The sequence below is a fragment of the Myxocyprinus asiaticus genome, chromosome 13, assembly GCF_019703515.2.
Source record: "Myxocyprinus asiaticus isolate MX2 ecotype Aquarium Trade chromosome 13, UBuf_Myxa_2, whole genome shotgun sequence".
Classification (NCBI taxonomy): domain Eukaryota; kingdom Metazoa; phylum Chordata; class Actinopteri; order Cypriniformes; family Catostomidae; genus Myxocyprinus; species Myxocyprinus asiaticus.
The window spans coordinates 48840854-48858731 of record NC_059356.1 but is presented as its reverse complement, the minus strand read 5'-3'; the positions used below and the strand labels follow the sequence as shown (position 1 = coordinate 48858731).

Genomic DNA, 17878 nt, shown 5'->3' with positions numbered 1-17878 from the left:
TACTCACCCTCATGTCATCCCAGATGTGTTTGACTTTCTTTCTTCTGCTGAACACAAATGAAGGTTTTTAGAAGAATATTTCAGCTCTGTAGGTCCATACAATGCAAGTGAATGGTGACCAGAACTCAAAAATGACATAAAGGAGACATCATAGTAATCCAGTGGTTACATAAATGTCTTCTGAAGAGATATGATAGGTATGGGTGAGAAACAGATCAATAGTAATCAGTCATTTTTTACATAAATCTCCACCTTTGACCAACCCCGATCAGTAGGTGGCTGAAAGTGAAAGTGTAGATTTACAGTTAAAAGACTTAAATATTGATCTGTTTCTCACTCACACCTATCATATGACTTCTGAAGACATGGATTAAACCACTTGAGTCTTATGGATTACTTTTATACTGCCTTTTGGGCCTTTAAAGTTCTGGTCACCATTCATTTGTATTGTATGGTCCTACAGAGCTGAAATATTCTTTAAAATCTCTTAGTTTCTGTTTTGCAGAGGAAAGAGAGTCATACTGATCGGGGATGGCATGAGAGAGAGAGAATTTTCATTTTTGGGTGAACTATCCCTTTAAGGTTGTCAAGGAGACACACATGGGCCTCAACACTTTAGAAGCAAATCACAATGATGGTAACAATCATGAAACATGATTAAGTGAAAAGATGAGCTTTCAGTTATTGATATGACAAAAACAAACAACAGCATAATTAAAGCAGCAAAGAGTAAAATGAAAAGAAAGACAGTAACACTGCAATTTGCATAATTTATTCATGTTGCAGTGCATGTAGGAAATCCATCTTAATTTAAACTGTATTTGTGAAGCTTGTATGAGCTCTTTTGTTCCACCTTGTCAAACACTTCCAGTTTTATGTTTTGTATTTTGAAACTATAGAAAACACCAAACATATGATTTTAACATGTTCTCATTACTGTTGCATACTGTACATTCACTTCCCGGCTTTCTTTATCTGCTTCCTAATCTTAGAAGGTTCCTTTATAAACACTCATGATAGTTTTTCAGATTTATGATGTTACTGGGCCAAGCTTCCTACTGAATTATTTCGATGTTGGTGCGGACTAAATAGTCCACTGCTGCTTTCACATATATATCTGTGAGAAATCTTTTGATTGTGCTACCATGTTAATGCACCCCCCAAGTGTTTGTGTGACTGTAGAAGTATCCATTTGTATCCCATGTGGTTTGACACCTCTGTCACTCTTAACACAATCTCAACCTTAAACTGCAGGGTGGGGTGTGTGAGAACTTCACAGGACCACACATCCTCAAATCAACCTCATGTTACTGCGTTTTAAGAAGAAACTCTTCTCTATACAGTATAGTGCAGTACTATGGTTGCTTACTCGACCGTCTTGGTTCCTGAAGTATTTTTTCCATTCATTTTTTTCCATAGGGATTTCATAAAATCCTTCATAAAAGAGCTGTAAGCCATGAACCAAACCAACCAGCTCTGAGGTGAATCACAACATTACAACCTTTAATTTGAAGCAAAAACTTCTTGAAAATCAGACAAAAAGACAAAAGGTACAAGACCGTGTGCTTTACCTCTTTAATGAGGGAATGAACTACAATCCCATGAAGCATTGTGAAAGACGTTATCGTATTAAAAACGATGGAAAAATATAAAACTACTGGTTTAAGTTGTTGATTCTAAGTTTAGAATCAATACATTTAAAGTATATTGCAAACTATTCAGATATATACAATATATAAGTAGTTTGAGAGTGAAGGGAGAGCGACTTGACTGCGTCATTCACAGTGCGTCATGGCAGTGGGCGGTCGCTGCAGAGCTCTTTTGGTGCGCTTTGTTCACCACGATTCTCTGATTGGTGGATCTATCTCTTCAGGATTATGGGTAGTGTGGTTCTTCACCAGAAATTCTGCTATTAAACATGATTTTTTTTTTTCAAATGAAGTTGAAATAAAGCAGACTGATGGCTTCAACAGGAGCATGTACCATCGTTTAACAACCTCAGAGTTCACGGCAGGTCTGTCTTTAAAATTATACTTAAAAATCAATTCGCCTATTGAGAAAAAGAATGGGATTTTTTTCTTCCGGAGCCAGACTGTTCCATTTCGATTTTGTTTTTGCATTGTGACATTACTTTCACGATTACAAATTCCCATTACCGTAATGCATCTGGATGTTTTATTTATTTTTGCCTCTAACCCCAAAAATGAGCATTAGTAGTAGTGAATGACTTAGCCAACACCACTCAATAGCGGATCTTCTGTGTCTCAGAGAGCGCGTTTACATGCATGGATTATGCTTCATAAACAGACAATCCTCGTGTTCACGTAAATGCATTAAACGACGTTCCTTTATTGCTGTAAGGTCGTAAACGGCGTAAGAATAAACCGAGTGACATAGGTAGAGTTTTGCCTAAATTCACGTTGCATGTGAGCACCTTATCCAGCGTTCTTACCGTATGTGCTGTCAAATACCTTTTCACAGTTTGATGTCAAAAGCAGAGAATAACACGACTATTTCAAAATGCAAATTTCTTGCTTTGTTTTATTTTTTAAAGAAACTGATTTTTGGGAGTTTTGGTGTGCATGTAAATGGGTACATTGTCACTGTTTAAAGTTGGTATAAAAATGTCAGATGATCCGATAATAAGTGCACACTGCTAAATACGGATGTGTATTTGAGTGATCCGATCACAGGATGTTTTTGACCCTGTTTACACTTGTATTTATCACTGGCAACTTGTGATCGGCTCACGAAATGCGTCTTAATACCAGGTGTGAACTGGGTCACTGTGATCAAACCAGGCTGAATGGTTGGCTTTAGGACTTTCTACACGCAGTAATTTACATGCAATTTAAAAGTTTGATTTCAGTCAGACTAAAACATTTTTATGTTAACACTTTAGTCCAACTGTAATCTCACCAGCCTGATTTTTCTGAACAGACATATATAACTGCGCGTGTGGAAGTACTGACTGTTGAGCTGTGGATCAGAGATCTCAAAGGTTTGACATATGAAACTGGTAGATGGCAGCGCCAGAGAGTCTGTCAAACGTTCCACGTGGTGCTGGTGTCATCGCCTGATGTCCATAATGAAACTGTGAGTGCTTTGAGTACATCAGAGTACAACGATTCTCACACCTACATACACACCTACCCTATTCTACTGAATAAATTACAGAAAGTCCAACAGATAAAGAGATAGATGGTTTAATGATTCCAGGCTGAGGCATGCTGAACTCTGGCTTGTTCAACTCCGGGTCATGGAAAAGTCATTCAATTATTCTGACTGTACAACATCCTGAGAAATATGTGAGGGAGGTTTTCTGACATCTTTTGAATGTCTTCATGCTATGTGTCATCTTTTAGTGACACACTTAAGATGATACTTAAATGAAAAATCTGACTTAGAATTCCAATAATTTAATTGAATTTGAAAGAGAAACTTCTGAGCTACTTAAAAGTGTCTGAATGTCATTGCATTGGATATAAAAATATAATATAAATATTAAAGTGCTGTAAGTGCAATTAGAGAGAGCTTTATTCAGAACTGACTTATAATGACAATGAAGGTCATTCTAAAATGGAGAAAAATCATAAATAGACAGAGAGAGAAACAGGAGGTGGGTCGTGAGAAAGTGACACATTTGATTGTCATGTTTCCTCTTTGGCTTCTCACTGCGACCACAAACAACTTGTGTTTTTTTTTTCTCGTCAGATAATGGACTGGCATAAAGTGTGCAAATTATACTATGACTTTTTTTTTTTCCAGTTAGTCAGCTACCACTTAACCTAGCATTTCTTAATGATTAGACTGCTAGCCTAACATACCCTACACAAATTACCTTGTTGTAGTTTCAGTTAGCAAGCTAACCCCTTAGCCTATTAGCTTAGCAAAGCGCTTATTAGACTGCTAGCCTAACATACTCTTCCCAAATTGACTTCTTTTTTTTTCAGTTAGCAAGCTAACCCCTTAGCCTATTAGCTTAGCAGAGCACTCGATGTTTACACTGATAGCCTAACATACTCTACGCAGATTATCTTTCAGTTAGCCTTCAGTTAGCGAGCTAAACGCTTGGCCTATTAGTTTAATAAGGTGCTTATTGATTAACCTGCTAGCCTAACATACCATTTTTAAATTGACCTCTTTGTTTTTTTAATTAGCAAGCTTACCACTTAGCCTATTAGCTTAGCAAAGCTCTTAATAATTAGACTGCTAGTCTAGCATACTCTACACATATTTACCTCTTTGTTTTTTCAATTAGCATCAGACGGCAAGCTAAACACTTGGCCTATTAGCTTAGTAAGGTGCTTACTGATTAACCTGCTAGCCTAGTATACCCTACACAAATTCACCTCTTTGTTTTTTCAGTTAGCATCAGTTGACATGCCAGACACTTGGCCTATAAATTTAGTAAGGTGCTTACTGATTAACCTGCAAGCCTAGTATACCCTACACAAATTAATCTCTTTGTTTTTTCAGTTAGCATCAGTTGGCATGCCAAACACTTGGCCTATAAGTTTAGTAAGGTGCTTACTGATTAACCTGCAAGCCTAGTATACCCTACACAAATTAATCTCTTTGTTTTGTCAGTTAGCATCAGTTGACAAGCTAAACACTTGGCCTATTAGTTTAGTAAGATGCTTATTGATTAATCTGCTAGCCTAACACGCCCTTTATAACTTTACCTCTTTGTTTTTTAAATTAGAAAGCGTACCACTTAGCCTATTAGCTTAGCAAAGCATTTAATAATTAGACTGCTAGCCTAGCATACTCTACACAAATTCACCTCTTTTTTCAGTTAGTGTCAGTTGGCAAGCTAAACACTTGGCCTATTAGCTTAGTAAGGTGCATACTGATTAATCTACTAGCCTAGTATACCCTACACAAATTCACCTCTTTGTTTGTTTTTTTCAATTAGCAAGCTACCCACTTAACATATTAGCTTAGCAAAGCTCTTAATGATTAGACTGCTAGCCTAGCATACTCTACACAAAGTTACCTCTGTTTTTTCAGTTTGCAAGCTAACCACTTGGCCTATTAGCTTAGCAAAGCACTTAATGATTGGACTGCTTGCCTCATGTACCCTATGCAAATTACTACCACAGCAATGTTTGGTGCTATTAGTGTTGAATATCATAATACTCTATTGTCATAAATAAAAATAAAAACTCTATTCGATGTACAAAACAAGCCTGAATGGGATTTGTGACAGAAATCAAGTATTTTGCATCCTCTTTAAGAGGCAATTTAATTACCACAAAAGCACGTCAAGTCTTAACTATCTAAAAAATGTTGTTGTTTCATCTGGAGCTTAAAGCGGCGATAGACGCTGGCATTGATGCCCTGACGCGAATCATGAATGCGGCTTCACGACTGATGTAGCAATGCAGAGGGCCACAGCCTACCTGCAGATTAATATCGTGGAGGATGAGAGTTTAACAGATTCAATTCCCATTGCAATTAATATGCAACCTACAGGGAGACTAGTTATTTCAATTAGTCAAACTCCTACCTTGACTTTGGGACCAGTTTAATGTTACTCGAATTGGTGCTATTTTAGTGTATTTCTATCTTTGCTTACTGTGAAAGCCTTTGTTTGGAAAATGTTAATAAAGCATTAAATTATTTCATATTTTTTGTTTTCTATCCTAAGAAGCAAATAAATGCATTTTGACAGGAAAAGAAGCATATATAGAGTTAAATTTCAGCACTTTCAATATCTCAGATTAATCGCGATTAATTATGAAAAATAATGTGGCTAATCGCGATAAAAATTTTAATCGACTGACAGCACTAATGAAAAGACAAAATTACAATTTAACCACAAATAGGATTTTTTTTTTTACGTATTTGAACGTCTTTAGAAAATACTGTTGAAATGTTCCTTATGCAATATGTATATGTATGTACATCCCTTCAGTACGTATGCATGCAAAATGTACATGTTTCTGCATGTCGCAGAACTTTACATGCATTTTCACTGGTAGATTCTGTCTTACCAAAGCCACTTATAAGAAAGTTCCTGCAGTGTGTTGTGTTTCAAGTTCCTAGAAAGACGCGTTGAGAACGACAGAGAGATGAAGAGAAGCCCTCCGGGCCCTCCATCACCCCCCTGAGCTCCTGCTCTTTTACACTCACAAGCCCACTACTTCACCTGTTCCATCTGCAGACGCCCGCCGCACTCACCGCAGCCCCTCAGCTCCTCAAACCCTCACGAGATGAGGAGAACAGCTTCATGATAAGCATCAGGAGCTCTGAGGGCTTGTGGCTCAGGGGGGATTCAAGATGAAATTCGTCTAGTTCAACTTCATTTGAGTGAGATTTCACCAGCTGTGTGGGTCAGGAAACAAAAGCTTTGCACAGCCCCCCAAACAAGGCTTTACATGTGTTTTTATTTCACTTATGAGCTTACATTATTATACAGTGCATTGCCTATATACCTTAATGCCTTATAGTATAGAAAAAGTTATTACATTTTTCTCTGAATCATATTACCCTGGCATTATTTAAAAAAAAACAAAAAACAAGTCAGCACTGCTGTGATTGGGCTTCTGAAGTTTTGCAGCAAATGGGAACGCAAAAATAACATTCTGTATGCTGTAGTCTCTGATTCGTTGCTATAGAAGTTTATCCGCTATAGTTTACTTGTGCATTAAAGGGTGGTGTTTGTAAATCAAGCGTCATTATTGCTAATGCTCATAGTTAGTGTAAGTGACTTGAAAAAACACCAAAGTTTATAATTATTTGATTATTATAAATAAAATTGAATTGAAATATTAACAAAAATCTGATTGGTGTCTTATGAATGTTAATCTTAGTCTGTTAACTGCAGCTAACATTCTTTCAGTTTAGTGGTTTGTTTTTTGTGCCAGTCTCTTTGTGCCACAGTATTCTGTGTAATCCTCCCTGTGTCCTCTATACAAAGTGAAATCACAAACCAGTGGAGAAATCACATGAAGGGACGATGTGGGTGCAGCGTTCACCACTCTGTGGTCTGTATGAACCCGTCAAGTCAGCTGCTAAATATTCGGTGTGTTTGCTAATTCATATTCATCAGCGCTTACAGGAGTTTACAGTCACATTTTTGCCACTGATCGTATGAAGGCTGGTAAGACCTGCATTGCTCAAATGTAGTTTCTCTTTGGTTATTTGGAGATTAATACAACTTTTGATGTTTCAATATAGGCTCTTCAGAGTTTTTGCAACACCACTAGATAGTTGTCTAAAGAAGTAGAGAAGAAAACATTCTTTGTGGAACTTAAAAATGTTCTCAGATGACATCAGACTGTAAAACACTTTTTAGTTCTTACTGGAACCTGTTTTAGATTTCAAGAATTGCAACAGTTTGATTTGCTGATTGCTGAAGACAAGCTTATCTGCATTTTGCTTCAGACAGGAAAGGCAAATGAAATCTCCTTAATATCTCAATTGTTTAACAGCAATGGAATGAAATAGAGAGCAAATGGAAACATTTTTTTTTTTCATTTTTTTTTCAGAGAAAAAAGACCCTCTCCTTAATATGAACTCGTTGATGAACTATGTTTCTCGTTCCCCCCAAGACCAAATGATCTGAGCTTTTATAGCTCTATACTTCTTGTAATGATTACTATAAGCCCAATTCCGAAAAAGTTGGGATAGTATAAAAAATGCTAATAAAAACAAAAAGGAGTGATTTGTAAATTATATTCACCCTTTGCTATATTGAAAGCACTACAACTACACATTATATGATGTTTTACCTTGTGAATTTCATTGTTGTTTGATAATGTACAGTCATTTCAAATCAGATGATTGTAACACACCCCAAAAGAGTTGGGACAGTCGAGTGTTTACCACTGTGAAACATCACCATTTCTTCTAATAACACTTATGAAGAATTTGGGCACTGTAGACACAAGTTTAAGTTTAGAAAGTGGAATTTTCCCCCATTCATCCATTACACAGGTCTTCAGCTGCACAATAGTATGGGGTCTTCATTGCCATCTAATGCGCTTCATAATGCACCACACATTCTCAACTGGAGATGGTCAGGACTGCGGGCAGGCCAATCTAGCACCCTCACTCTCCGCTTACACAGCCATGCACTAGAAATCCGGGCAGTATGTGATTTCAAGTTGTCCTGCTGGAAAATGCAGGGATGTCCCTGGAAAAGACTGTGCGTGATGGCAGTATATGTTGTTCCAAAATGTGTGCATATCTGTCTGCATTCATGGTGCCCTCAGATGTGCGAGTTACCCATGCCATGAGCACTGACACACCCCTGGCCCATACAGACACTGGCTTTTGGACCTGGCGCTGATAACAGCTTGGATGGTCCTTTTCCTCTTTAGCTCGGATAACATGACGGCTGTGTTTTTCAAAAACTATTTGAAATGTGGACCTCATCGGACCAAAAAAACATGGTTCCACTGTTCTACTTTCCATCTAAGATGAGACCGAGCCCAGAGAAGTCGGCAGTGCTTCTGGACAGTGTTGATGTATGGCTTCTCCTTTACATAGTAAAGTCTTAACTTGCATCTGTGGATGCAGCGGCGAATGATGTTGACTAACAAAAATTTACTAAAGTAATCCCAAGCCCATGTTCCTGATATCCATTACAGATGAATGATGTTTTTTAAGACAGTGATGTCTGAGGGATCAGAGATCACGTGCATTCAGAAGTGGATTTCGTCTTGCCCTTTACGTGCCGAGATTTGACCAGGTTCCTTGAATCTTTTAACTATATTGTGCACTGTAGAGGGTGAAATGCCCAAAATCCTTCCAATTTGTCTTTGGGGAACATTGTTCTCAAAGTGCTGGATTATTTGCTGAAGCATCTGTTGGTAAATTGAGTCAAGTCTCGAATGATCTTTGCTCTTGAAGGACTAGGCTGTTTTTGGAGGCTCCTTAAATGCTATGACATGATTGCCTCACCTGTTTAACATCTCCTGTTTCACATCACCTTGTTATTTCAATGAATCAAATTGTTATTAGTCTTAAATTGCCCCTGTCTCAGATCATCTGATTTGAAATTATTGTACATTATCAAACAACAATGAAATTCACAAGGTAAAACATCATATAATGTGTAGTTGTAGTGCTTTCAATATAGCAAAGGGTGAATATAATTGACAAATCACTCCTTTTTGTTTGTATTAGCATTTTTCATACTGTCCCAACTTTTTCGGAATTGGGGTTGTACAACAATTGATACATTTTTATTTAGTCTATTTTTATTTCTCCTAAAGGAATTTAAGCAGAAATATCTGAGACAAAGTTGATCCTTAAATGAATCATAACTGATAACTACATTAGGCTGAATGAATGATTCAGATTTCATGTGTGAAGAGACTCTCTTGGGTTCTTCAGTGTCAAAGACCCTCAAGAATCATCAGAAACCCCTCACACTTCCTGTGTGGCCTGTGACGCTCCCCATCCTGACGGCTTCAGGACTGAATCACAACTCAAACACACAAACACATCTGCATCAAGCGGTGAGTCTGACATACATATACAAATATAAAGATATTTTACAAAAGAAATGATCAGTTTTATTATAAACGTGACCTTGTTTTCCATGTAACTTCTGTTAGTGTTTCATTTAGCTCTTGGACATTATGTATACTATAAAATGCTATTAAATATAATATCAACTGTTATTTATTTCCAAATATGTACAGCACACATACATTTGGACAGTTTAGTATAATGTTGTTTGTATTTATTATAATTTTTAAATGTTTGTTTAATAATTGTATTACATTTATCATAATATTTAATGTGTTTATTTAGTTTATTATTATGAGTCTTATTATTTTAATCATGTTCTGAGCAAATGTGCCGACATTTTGTGATTTTTTCACAAAAGTGAGCTTTAGAAGAAATTTAACAAATGAATTATGAAAGAAGTATTTAAACTCATTTATTTTATTTAGTTAATGAAGTGAATTTATGATGAATGATTTCTGATTGGTTTTGCGTTGCAGGTGACCTGGTGCAGGTGTTGTGTTGTGCTTCTCGTCTCTAAACCTCAGAATCAGCTGGAATAACTGAAATCACTCACTTTAACAGGTGCGACACAATGAACCACATTCTGCACAAAGCAGAATCTCCCAGGGCTTTGCTTAATCTTTTTGTATGAAAAATAATTTTCACAGCCTTTCACAGTTTACAGTATTAATATCTGGATCATTTCTGCACAGTTACATTTTAGCACGGCAACTGGTTATTCCCTTTTATAAATTGAAGTGTGATTAATATTTTCATAACATTAATTTTATATAATATATATATGTGTAGAAGAAACTAATAAAATCTATCTTGATTACTTCTGATTGTCCAATTATCTTCTGATGTTGAGAATTCATAATCATTAATAACAATATACGTAGATACTATAATATGAAAGATTATGATTTGTACTGTTTTTAATTATAATTACACTATAGATCCTATATAACATCAAAGATTGACATTTTATTGTGTGTTAATTTCAGGTTGTGCTCACCTGATGAAATGCCTCGATCATTTCTAGTGAAGAGTAAGAGGGCGGGGCATCACTCCTCACGCTCCGTCCACTCACAGATTCAACAGCATGATGGACAGGTGTCCAGCTGTCACTCAGAGACGTTAGAACTGCGGCCCGGTTCACCTGCTGACACCAAAACCAACCGTTCATCACTGTACTGGACCAATAACAGCTCTGATGCTGAACACTGGAACTCCACTGCAGGTACTGAAACACAGGAAGTATACTGGTATTATCTTGCTTTTTGGACGTGGTACCGTGGCAGTACCATGTTTTGTTTGAAGCACATAGAGGAACATGTAAGTATCATAGAATGTCAACATGATACCATGGAACACACACAATATTTGGGTGTTTAACCGCAGGCCTTCTCATGTTCCAGGGGCTATCAAGTTTTTAAAAATAATTACGACTGCCCCACAGTTGTGGCATCATTTCCACCACACCAAACAATTTTGCTTGTTAACCCAGCGGACAAAAGTGTCAGTGAAGAGCATGCTTGAGATGAAATATGAGACAAAACAAAGAAAAATCAAGGGAAATATCACTTGTAAAGCAGAAGAATTTTATTCGCCGTCACTTCCAATCAAGCTGTAATTTTGTCAAATTATGTAAAAAAATGATTTAATTCTGTATATTTAGGATACATAAAATGTTAGCTATGAAATTAGCATTAGCAAGACAAACGTGTCGGCTATTTTTAATTTCAAAACCGTTAAAAATGTCATTTCCATCACAGAATTCAATGAAACACAATACAGAATTTGAGATGTGCTGGAAATCACACAAAAATGACATTCATCTTCTTTTATGCATGTACAGACACAGTTGGACATTGTTAGTAGACAAACACAATAAACTAGTGAGAGTGTGAATAATGTTTTAATGCGACTATACTTTCTAGAAGTTCACTGCTAAAAGTGCCGAAGTTGAAGAAACACCCAAATACCAAAGTACCATCTGATGCCATCGTTGGACCGTGCCACCAGCACAGTTCTTTTTTGTAATGGTTTGACCTTAATATTGCCTGCCAATCAAGCACAATATAAAATAATTCCACACTCAGAGAAATATTATATCTTGATATTTAGCATGCACTGAAAACTCAAATTAGTCGACTTTACTCAATTGACTGAATAAACTTGTTACCTCAATTGAATTGAGTAATGGCGTCTCAAAACTTGAGTAATTAAGTTCACTTATATTAAAGTTCGTATAGAATGAGCTCAACTATTTAAGGAAAGGGAACTACAGTAGATGCAAGTAAGTAGACTTAACTCAGATTTGCTGCTTAAATATTGTTGTTTCAACTGCTAGGCTAACCCTAACCCTTACCCAGGCATTTCACAGCTTAAATAATGAAGATTATAACTAATTCTAGGTCAATAATTAAACTTATTTTTCCACAGAAATGCATATACACCTGTACTTCAGTTGCACATGCACAAGGAGAACAGAGATAGTGGTGACAGCACATGAAAAAACAACTACAAATGAGCTCTATGAATTCTTAATAACAGCTATTTAAATGCCCTCATATGTTCCCTTTGACCAATGAAACATACAGTATTGTAATTAAATAATTCAAGCGTAAGGTAATATGGGTATTCCATATAGCCTCAATTTGGCACTCAATCGTTTGAGTTATTAACACTTAAAATCTTAATTCTACAGAAAAAAAAAGGAACATAGCTATTTGAGTTAGGAGCCCAAAACTTGACATTAAGACAACTTGATTTTTCCAGTGATGACAACATCAGGGTTTACAGTGTGGGAGTCACGATATCTGAAGTCATATGCTGTAGAAACTTGTTTCTGCAGGCGTCTGATTTACCACCTTTCCTCTTGAGAATTCATGCTCTCGTTACTGATGAGAACTGAACTATAATGTAACTCCCATGAAGTGATCTAATCAGAGAAATGAATCACAGAATCTTGAATGAGTCAGTATTATGGTGTTTTAACTGTTTACAAACACGCATGAGAGTCCCAAATTGTCTTTGTAAAGCACTCTAAGAGCGAGAAAAGCACTAAATGTGTGAAATCATTATTGCATACTAAAAAATGATATTACTAAATCTCACCACATTACCATTTTACATTTTCAACACCTATTCTATTCTATTCTATTCTATTCTATTCTATTCCTTGTGCTGGCAGTGCATCAGTGTGGTGTCTATCAGGCGTCTCACTCTGAGCTGTCGTCCCCTGCTGTCGCTGTGGAGAGAGAGACAGATCTGGAGCGTCTGATTCAAGCCTTACTCGGTCACCATCAGCTGATAAACGCTCAGATGCCGCTGTGTGAGTGTCCACTCTGCGAGAAGGTGAGAAACTCCCATCTGAAGCACTCAAAGCAATGTTTCTGAATGTTTTATCTAGAGATATTCATGGATAGATTGCCTGAGGCACACCAGGACATCAGATTATCTGAAATGACAAAGATATATTTTCATTCGTGATGCTAAATGTTGACTCCTTGACATATTAAATGTATTTCACGTGTGTAAAAGAAGAAGAAAAAAAAAAAGCAATCCACAAATTTGTTCCAAACATTTTCTATATTACAATATTCTCATAGGTCTATTTACATAGTGAGTGATATTAACTGGTTTATTAATGGATATTTTTTGTAGCTCTTGTCGCCTGAGGTGGGTTTGGCATCTTACTTGCGCAAGTCACATGTCAACATGCCTGCTTTCCCATTGGCTGTCTCCCCAGGCCACGCCCAGCAGCACTATTCGTACCGACCTACAGGAATTCTCAGGGTGAAGGTAAAACGAGTACTGAATACTAGCTATTTTCATGTAATATTAGTAAATACTGCTTAGTATATATACCTCATACTGATTTTTGAATACTATGTGAATATGTGAAACAGTTGCAAGCTTCAATCAGTACTATGCTATTTTGCCGTCACATGACCCCAGTATGTTGCATGTTTTTATATTTTATTTTATTTTTTCCCCTTTTTCTCCCAATTTGGAATGCTCAATTTCCACTACTTAGTAGGTCCTCATGGTGGCGTGGTTACTCACCTCAATCCGGGTGGTGGAGGACAAGTCTCAGTTGCCTCTGCTTCTGGGACCGTCAATCCGTGCATCTTATCACGTGACTCGTTGTGCATGACACCGCGGAGACTCACAGGATGTGGAGACTCATGCTACTCTCCGCGATCCACGCATAACTTACCACACGCCCCATTGAGAGCTAGAACCCCTAATCATGACCACGAGGAGGTTACCCCATGTGACTCTATCCTCCCTGGCAACCAGGCCAATTTGGTTGCTTAGGAGATCTGGCCTAAGTCACTCAGCACGCCCTGGATTCAGACTCCAGGGGTGGTAGTCAGCGTCAGTACTCGCTGAGCTACCCAGGCCCCAGTATGTTGCATGTTTAATTTGGCAAGTGGCATCCAGTTTTCTCAGATATAAAAAGATAATTTGCATTATCAAATTTTGCTTGAAAATGTCATAACTTTTGAAGTCTGATCAAATAATGAGTCTAGAAGATATGCTAAAATCACAGCGAAATGTCCTCCTTATTATTTGATTGCATTGCATTGGTTGTTATTGAATGAGTAAATCTTTATTGTACCTTCCAAGCAGGGGCGGAGCCAGGAGTTTTTCACAGGGGTGGCCGGCAGGGGCCAGCGATCAGTCTGTGGTGGCACTGAAATTTTCAGGCAGCATTTTCGTATCGTCGGACGCTGGGGTGGGGGTGGGTGGAGGGATGGTGTTTGTTGGAGTAGAATGCTGAGGTGCGTGGATACAAAAACGGAGGGGAGTGGATACAGTGATACCCGGGACAGAGAGGTGTGGCCACCTTGGTGTGCACACATGTTAAGTCTCCTGTGTGTTGCGGTTATACAGAGACGGTTCCATCTCTACAAAACTAAATTGTGCCCAAGACAAAAAATGACCAAAATGGCAATTGCGTTTGGGATGGCCAGGCTTCGTTCCATGGTGGCAACAGCCACCCCTGGCCACCCCCTAGCTCCGCCCCTGTAACAGTGTCATTCCCTAGTTGCTGCTCATATCCAATTTTAAGAGAAAAATTAACATGAAACAGACAATTTCATTGTCAATTAGAAACTAGACAAATTGGAAGAATCCACTTCTCCAACCACTGTCCCATGTATTGATGTAATACTTACATAAATTCTGAAAGTTGTCAAAGCTGTCACATGACCCTCTACCTTTTTTGCATGCATGCACATTATCGCTTACTCAAACGCACATGATGAATAAGTGTCCCACCAACCAACAGGTATTTGTAGAGGATGTGATTGGTTCTTCAGAACACCAATTCATTGATCTGAGGCAATCACATTGCCCTGTTCATAAAGTTACGGCGTAAAACTATAGAATCGTTTCCTGTATTAGAGTCGAGTCTGATTCTAGGATGAGTCAGAGTCGAGGAATCAACATTTTTGGAGTCGACTCCCCATCACTAGTAATTTCTGTTGCAGCATCTGATGACAAACACCTACATTCATACAATATACAAAATAAAACAGATGATTTATCATCCCCTACCTCAGATAAACATTAACAACTGACACAGCATTTACTAAAAGCTCTTACAGTCCTAAACTTAGGAGCTCTTAATCACCGAACTGAAGGGAGGACTTCAAATTCGGAGTGAAGGATAAAAGTGGAGTCATTTAATATGGTCAAAGCCTTCTTAAGAGCCCATTTTTCACATAGAGTGGACAGACTTAGTTGCCCTAAACCTGTACCTGATCCTAAATTCACAATTCTCTGCAACTGCACTCTGCTTTACAATTCATTCCATAAAATCAACAGATAGTACACATACTGCAGAGATAGTGAGAGTAGTATATTAGGGTGCATAGCCTATTTGCATGTGTGTGTTTAATCAGTGTGTGTGTGTGTGTGTGTGTTTGTGTTCAGGAGAGGAGTTTTGGCTGTAAGATTTGTGGGAAGGTGTTTAAGCGATCGTCGACTCTGTCCACTCACCTGCTGATTCATTCGGACACACGACCATTCCCCTGTCCGTATTGCAACAAGAGATTCCACCAGAAATCTGATATGAAGAAACATACGTTTATACACACAGGTGAGAAACACACACTTGTTATCTTAATTGTTGTTCTCAGTAACACTAACTCGAATTTCTTCATTCACTAAATGCATTCACTAAATGTCTCGTTCAGCCTAATTTGTGTGAAGGCATCTTAAGATTTCATTTTCAATCAGCAACCTTTCGATTAGCTAAAAAAAACCCAAAAAACATTTCAATACCATTTTATTCTTCTAAACACATTTATTTTTCTCTGAAGAACATCTTAAAAGATGTTCCTGATAGCACACATACATCTCTGAGATGTCTGTTTTAGATCTTTTCATCTGGAAAGCATCACAATCTAATAATCATCTGCTAAACATCTTAAAAAGATCAGATTTATAAACAGTCTGAATCATAAACATCTCAAAGACATCTGCTGAATGTATTTTTGACATCCAGGAGGAACCCTGATAGCGCACATACATCTCTGAGATGTCTGTTTTAGATATTTTCATCTGGAAAGCATCACAATCTAATAAACATCTGCTAACATCTTAAAAAGATCAGATTTATAAATAGTCTGAATCATAAACATCTCAAAGATATCTGCTGAATGTATTTTTGACATCCAAGAGGAACCCTGATAGCACACGTACATCTCTGAGATGTCTGTTTTAGATCTTTTCATCTGGAAAGCATCACAATCTAATAATCATCTGCTAAACATCTTAAAAAGATCAGATTTATAAACATGAATCATAAACGTCTCAAAGACATCTGCTGAATGTCTTATTGACATCCGGGACAAATACGCTTTATAGACGTAATGCAGATTAGCAAACAACGTAAAAAATACATCTTCCAGATTTAAACACACACATCAGATAGATGTCTGGGTGATGTATGTGTGCTATCAGGGATGTCTCTTAAGAGTGTTTCATCTGGAAAGCATCACTTTCTAATTAACATCTGATAAACATCTTCAAAAAAAAAATAGCCAATACTGATTTGAACAAAAAAAAAAACAAAGGTGGATAACGATATTTCCTCTTGATGTTGTAAAATTACGATCTGACAGTGTTTGTGTTTGTGTTTCACAGGTGAGAAGCCTCATGTGTGTGTGGTGTGTGGAAAAGCGTTCAGTCAAAGCTCGAATCTCATCACACACAGCAGGAAACACAGCAGCTATCAGCCGTTCAGTTGCTCTCAATGCACACTCAGTTTCCAGAAGAGAGTTGACCTGCAGTGCCACCTACAGACACACACTGAGAACAACAGCGGACTCTACCAGGGGACCTGAGAGAAGACATTCAGCAGATGTCTTTAAGACATTTGTAAATCTGATCTTTTTAAGATGTTTAGCAGATGTTAACCAGATTGTGATGCTTTCCAGAGGAAAAGATCTAAAACAGACATTTCGGAGATGTACGTGTGCTGTCAGGGTTTCTCTTGGATGAAAAGTAGACATCAGATGTCTTTGAGATGTTTATGATTTAAAATGTTTGTATATCGGATCTTTTTAAGATGTTTAGCAGATGTTTATTAGATTGCGATGCTTTCCAGAGGAAAACAAATCTAAAACAAACATCTTGAAAATGTTCATATGTTATCAAAGTTCCTCTCGGATGTCAATAAACATTTAACAGATGTCTTTGAGACGTTTATGGTTTATGTTTGTAAATATGATCTTTTTAAGATGTTTAGCAGATGTTAATTAAAACGCAGTGCTTTCCAGATGAAACGCTCTTAAAAAGACATTGAGCTCATGGTAATAATACAATCATGATGATTTTTAACAAGTCAGTATATGTTGCATACTAATCAAACTCTTGAAAATGTGATCTCTGATGATAAGACCTGTTTAATAATAAACAATAATGCAATAGGTTTACAACAGCAAACTCATTTGTGACAGCATTTAACAGGTTTTTCTGGATTGATAAGGTCTCAGCAGATGCTTAAGTTTTGTTTTTAAAGTTAAAAATGTTAAAAATGACAGCAAAAGTTTACAGCTCTTCCCCAAATCTCACTGTAATCAGAAAGCTGCAGTTTGCACGTCTAGGGTTTATTTCTTTAATACTGACATTAAATTTAAAGGAATATTCGGAGTTTAATACTTAAGTTAATCGACAGCAATCAACAGCATTTTTGGTATATTGTTGATTGCCACAAAAATTAATTTTGACTTGTCTCTCCTTTATTTTCATTTTTGAGGTTACAGTGAGGCACTTACAAGGGAAGTGAATGGGGCCAATTTTTGGAGGGTTTAAAGGCAGAAATGTGAAGCTTATAATTTTATAAAAGCACTTACATTAATATTTCTGTTAAAACTTCTGTTAGAAA

At 37.2% G+C, this 17878-nt stretch overlaps 1 protein-coding gene across 2 annotated transcripts; it reads left to right on the top strand.

The window, feature by feature from the left end:
- Positions 1–6978: 6978 nt before the first annotated feature.
- Positions 6979–17408, top strand: LOC127449887 (zinc finger protein Gfi-1b-like). Of its 2 annotated transcripts, none has more exons than XM_051713513.1 (8): positions 6979–7108; positions 9328–9473; positions 9966–10050; positions 10476–10711; positions 12668–12831; positions 13141–13278; positions 15421–15586; positions 16636–17408. In XM_051713513.1, exons 4-8 carry the CDS (start codon positions 10495–10497, stop codon positions 16833–16835), a joined length of 885 nt encoding a protein of 294 aa, XP_051569473.1. In that variant the 5' UTR covers positions 6979–7108; positions 9328–9473; positions 9966–10050; positions 10476–10494; the 3' UTR covers positions 16836–17408. The 2 variants fall into 2 exon arrangements, with proteins under 2 accessions (XP_051569473.1, XP_051569472.1); XM_051713512.1 differs by having other exon boundaries at positions 6985–7108; positions 9349–9473.
- Positions 17409–17878: the final 470 nt, after the last annotated feature.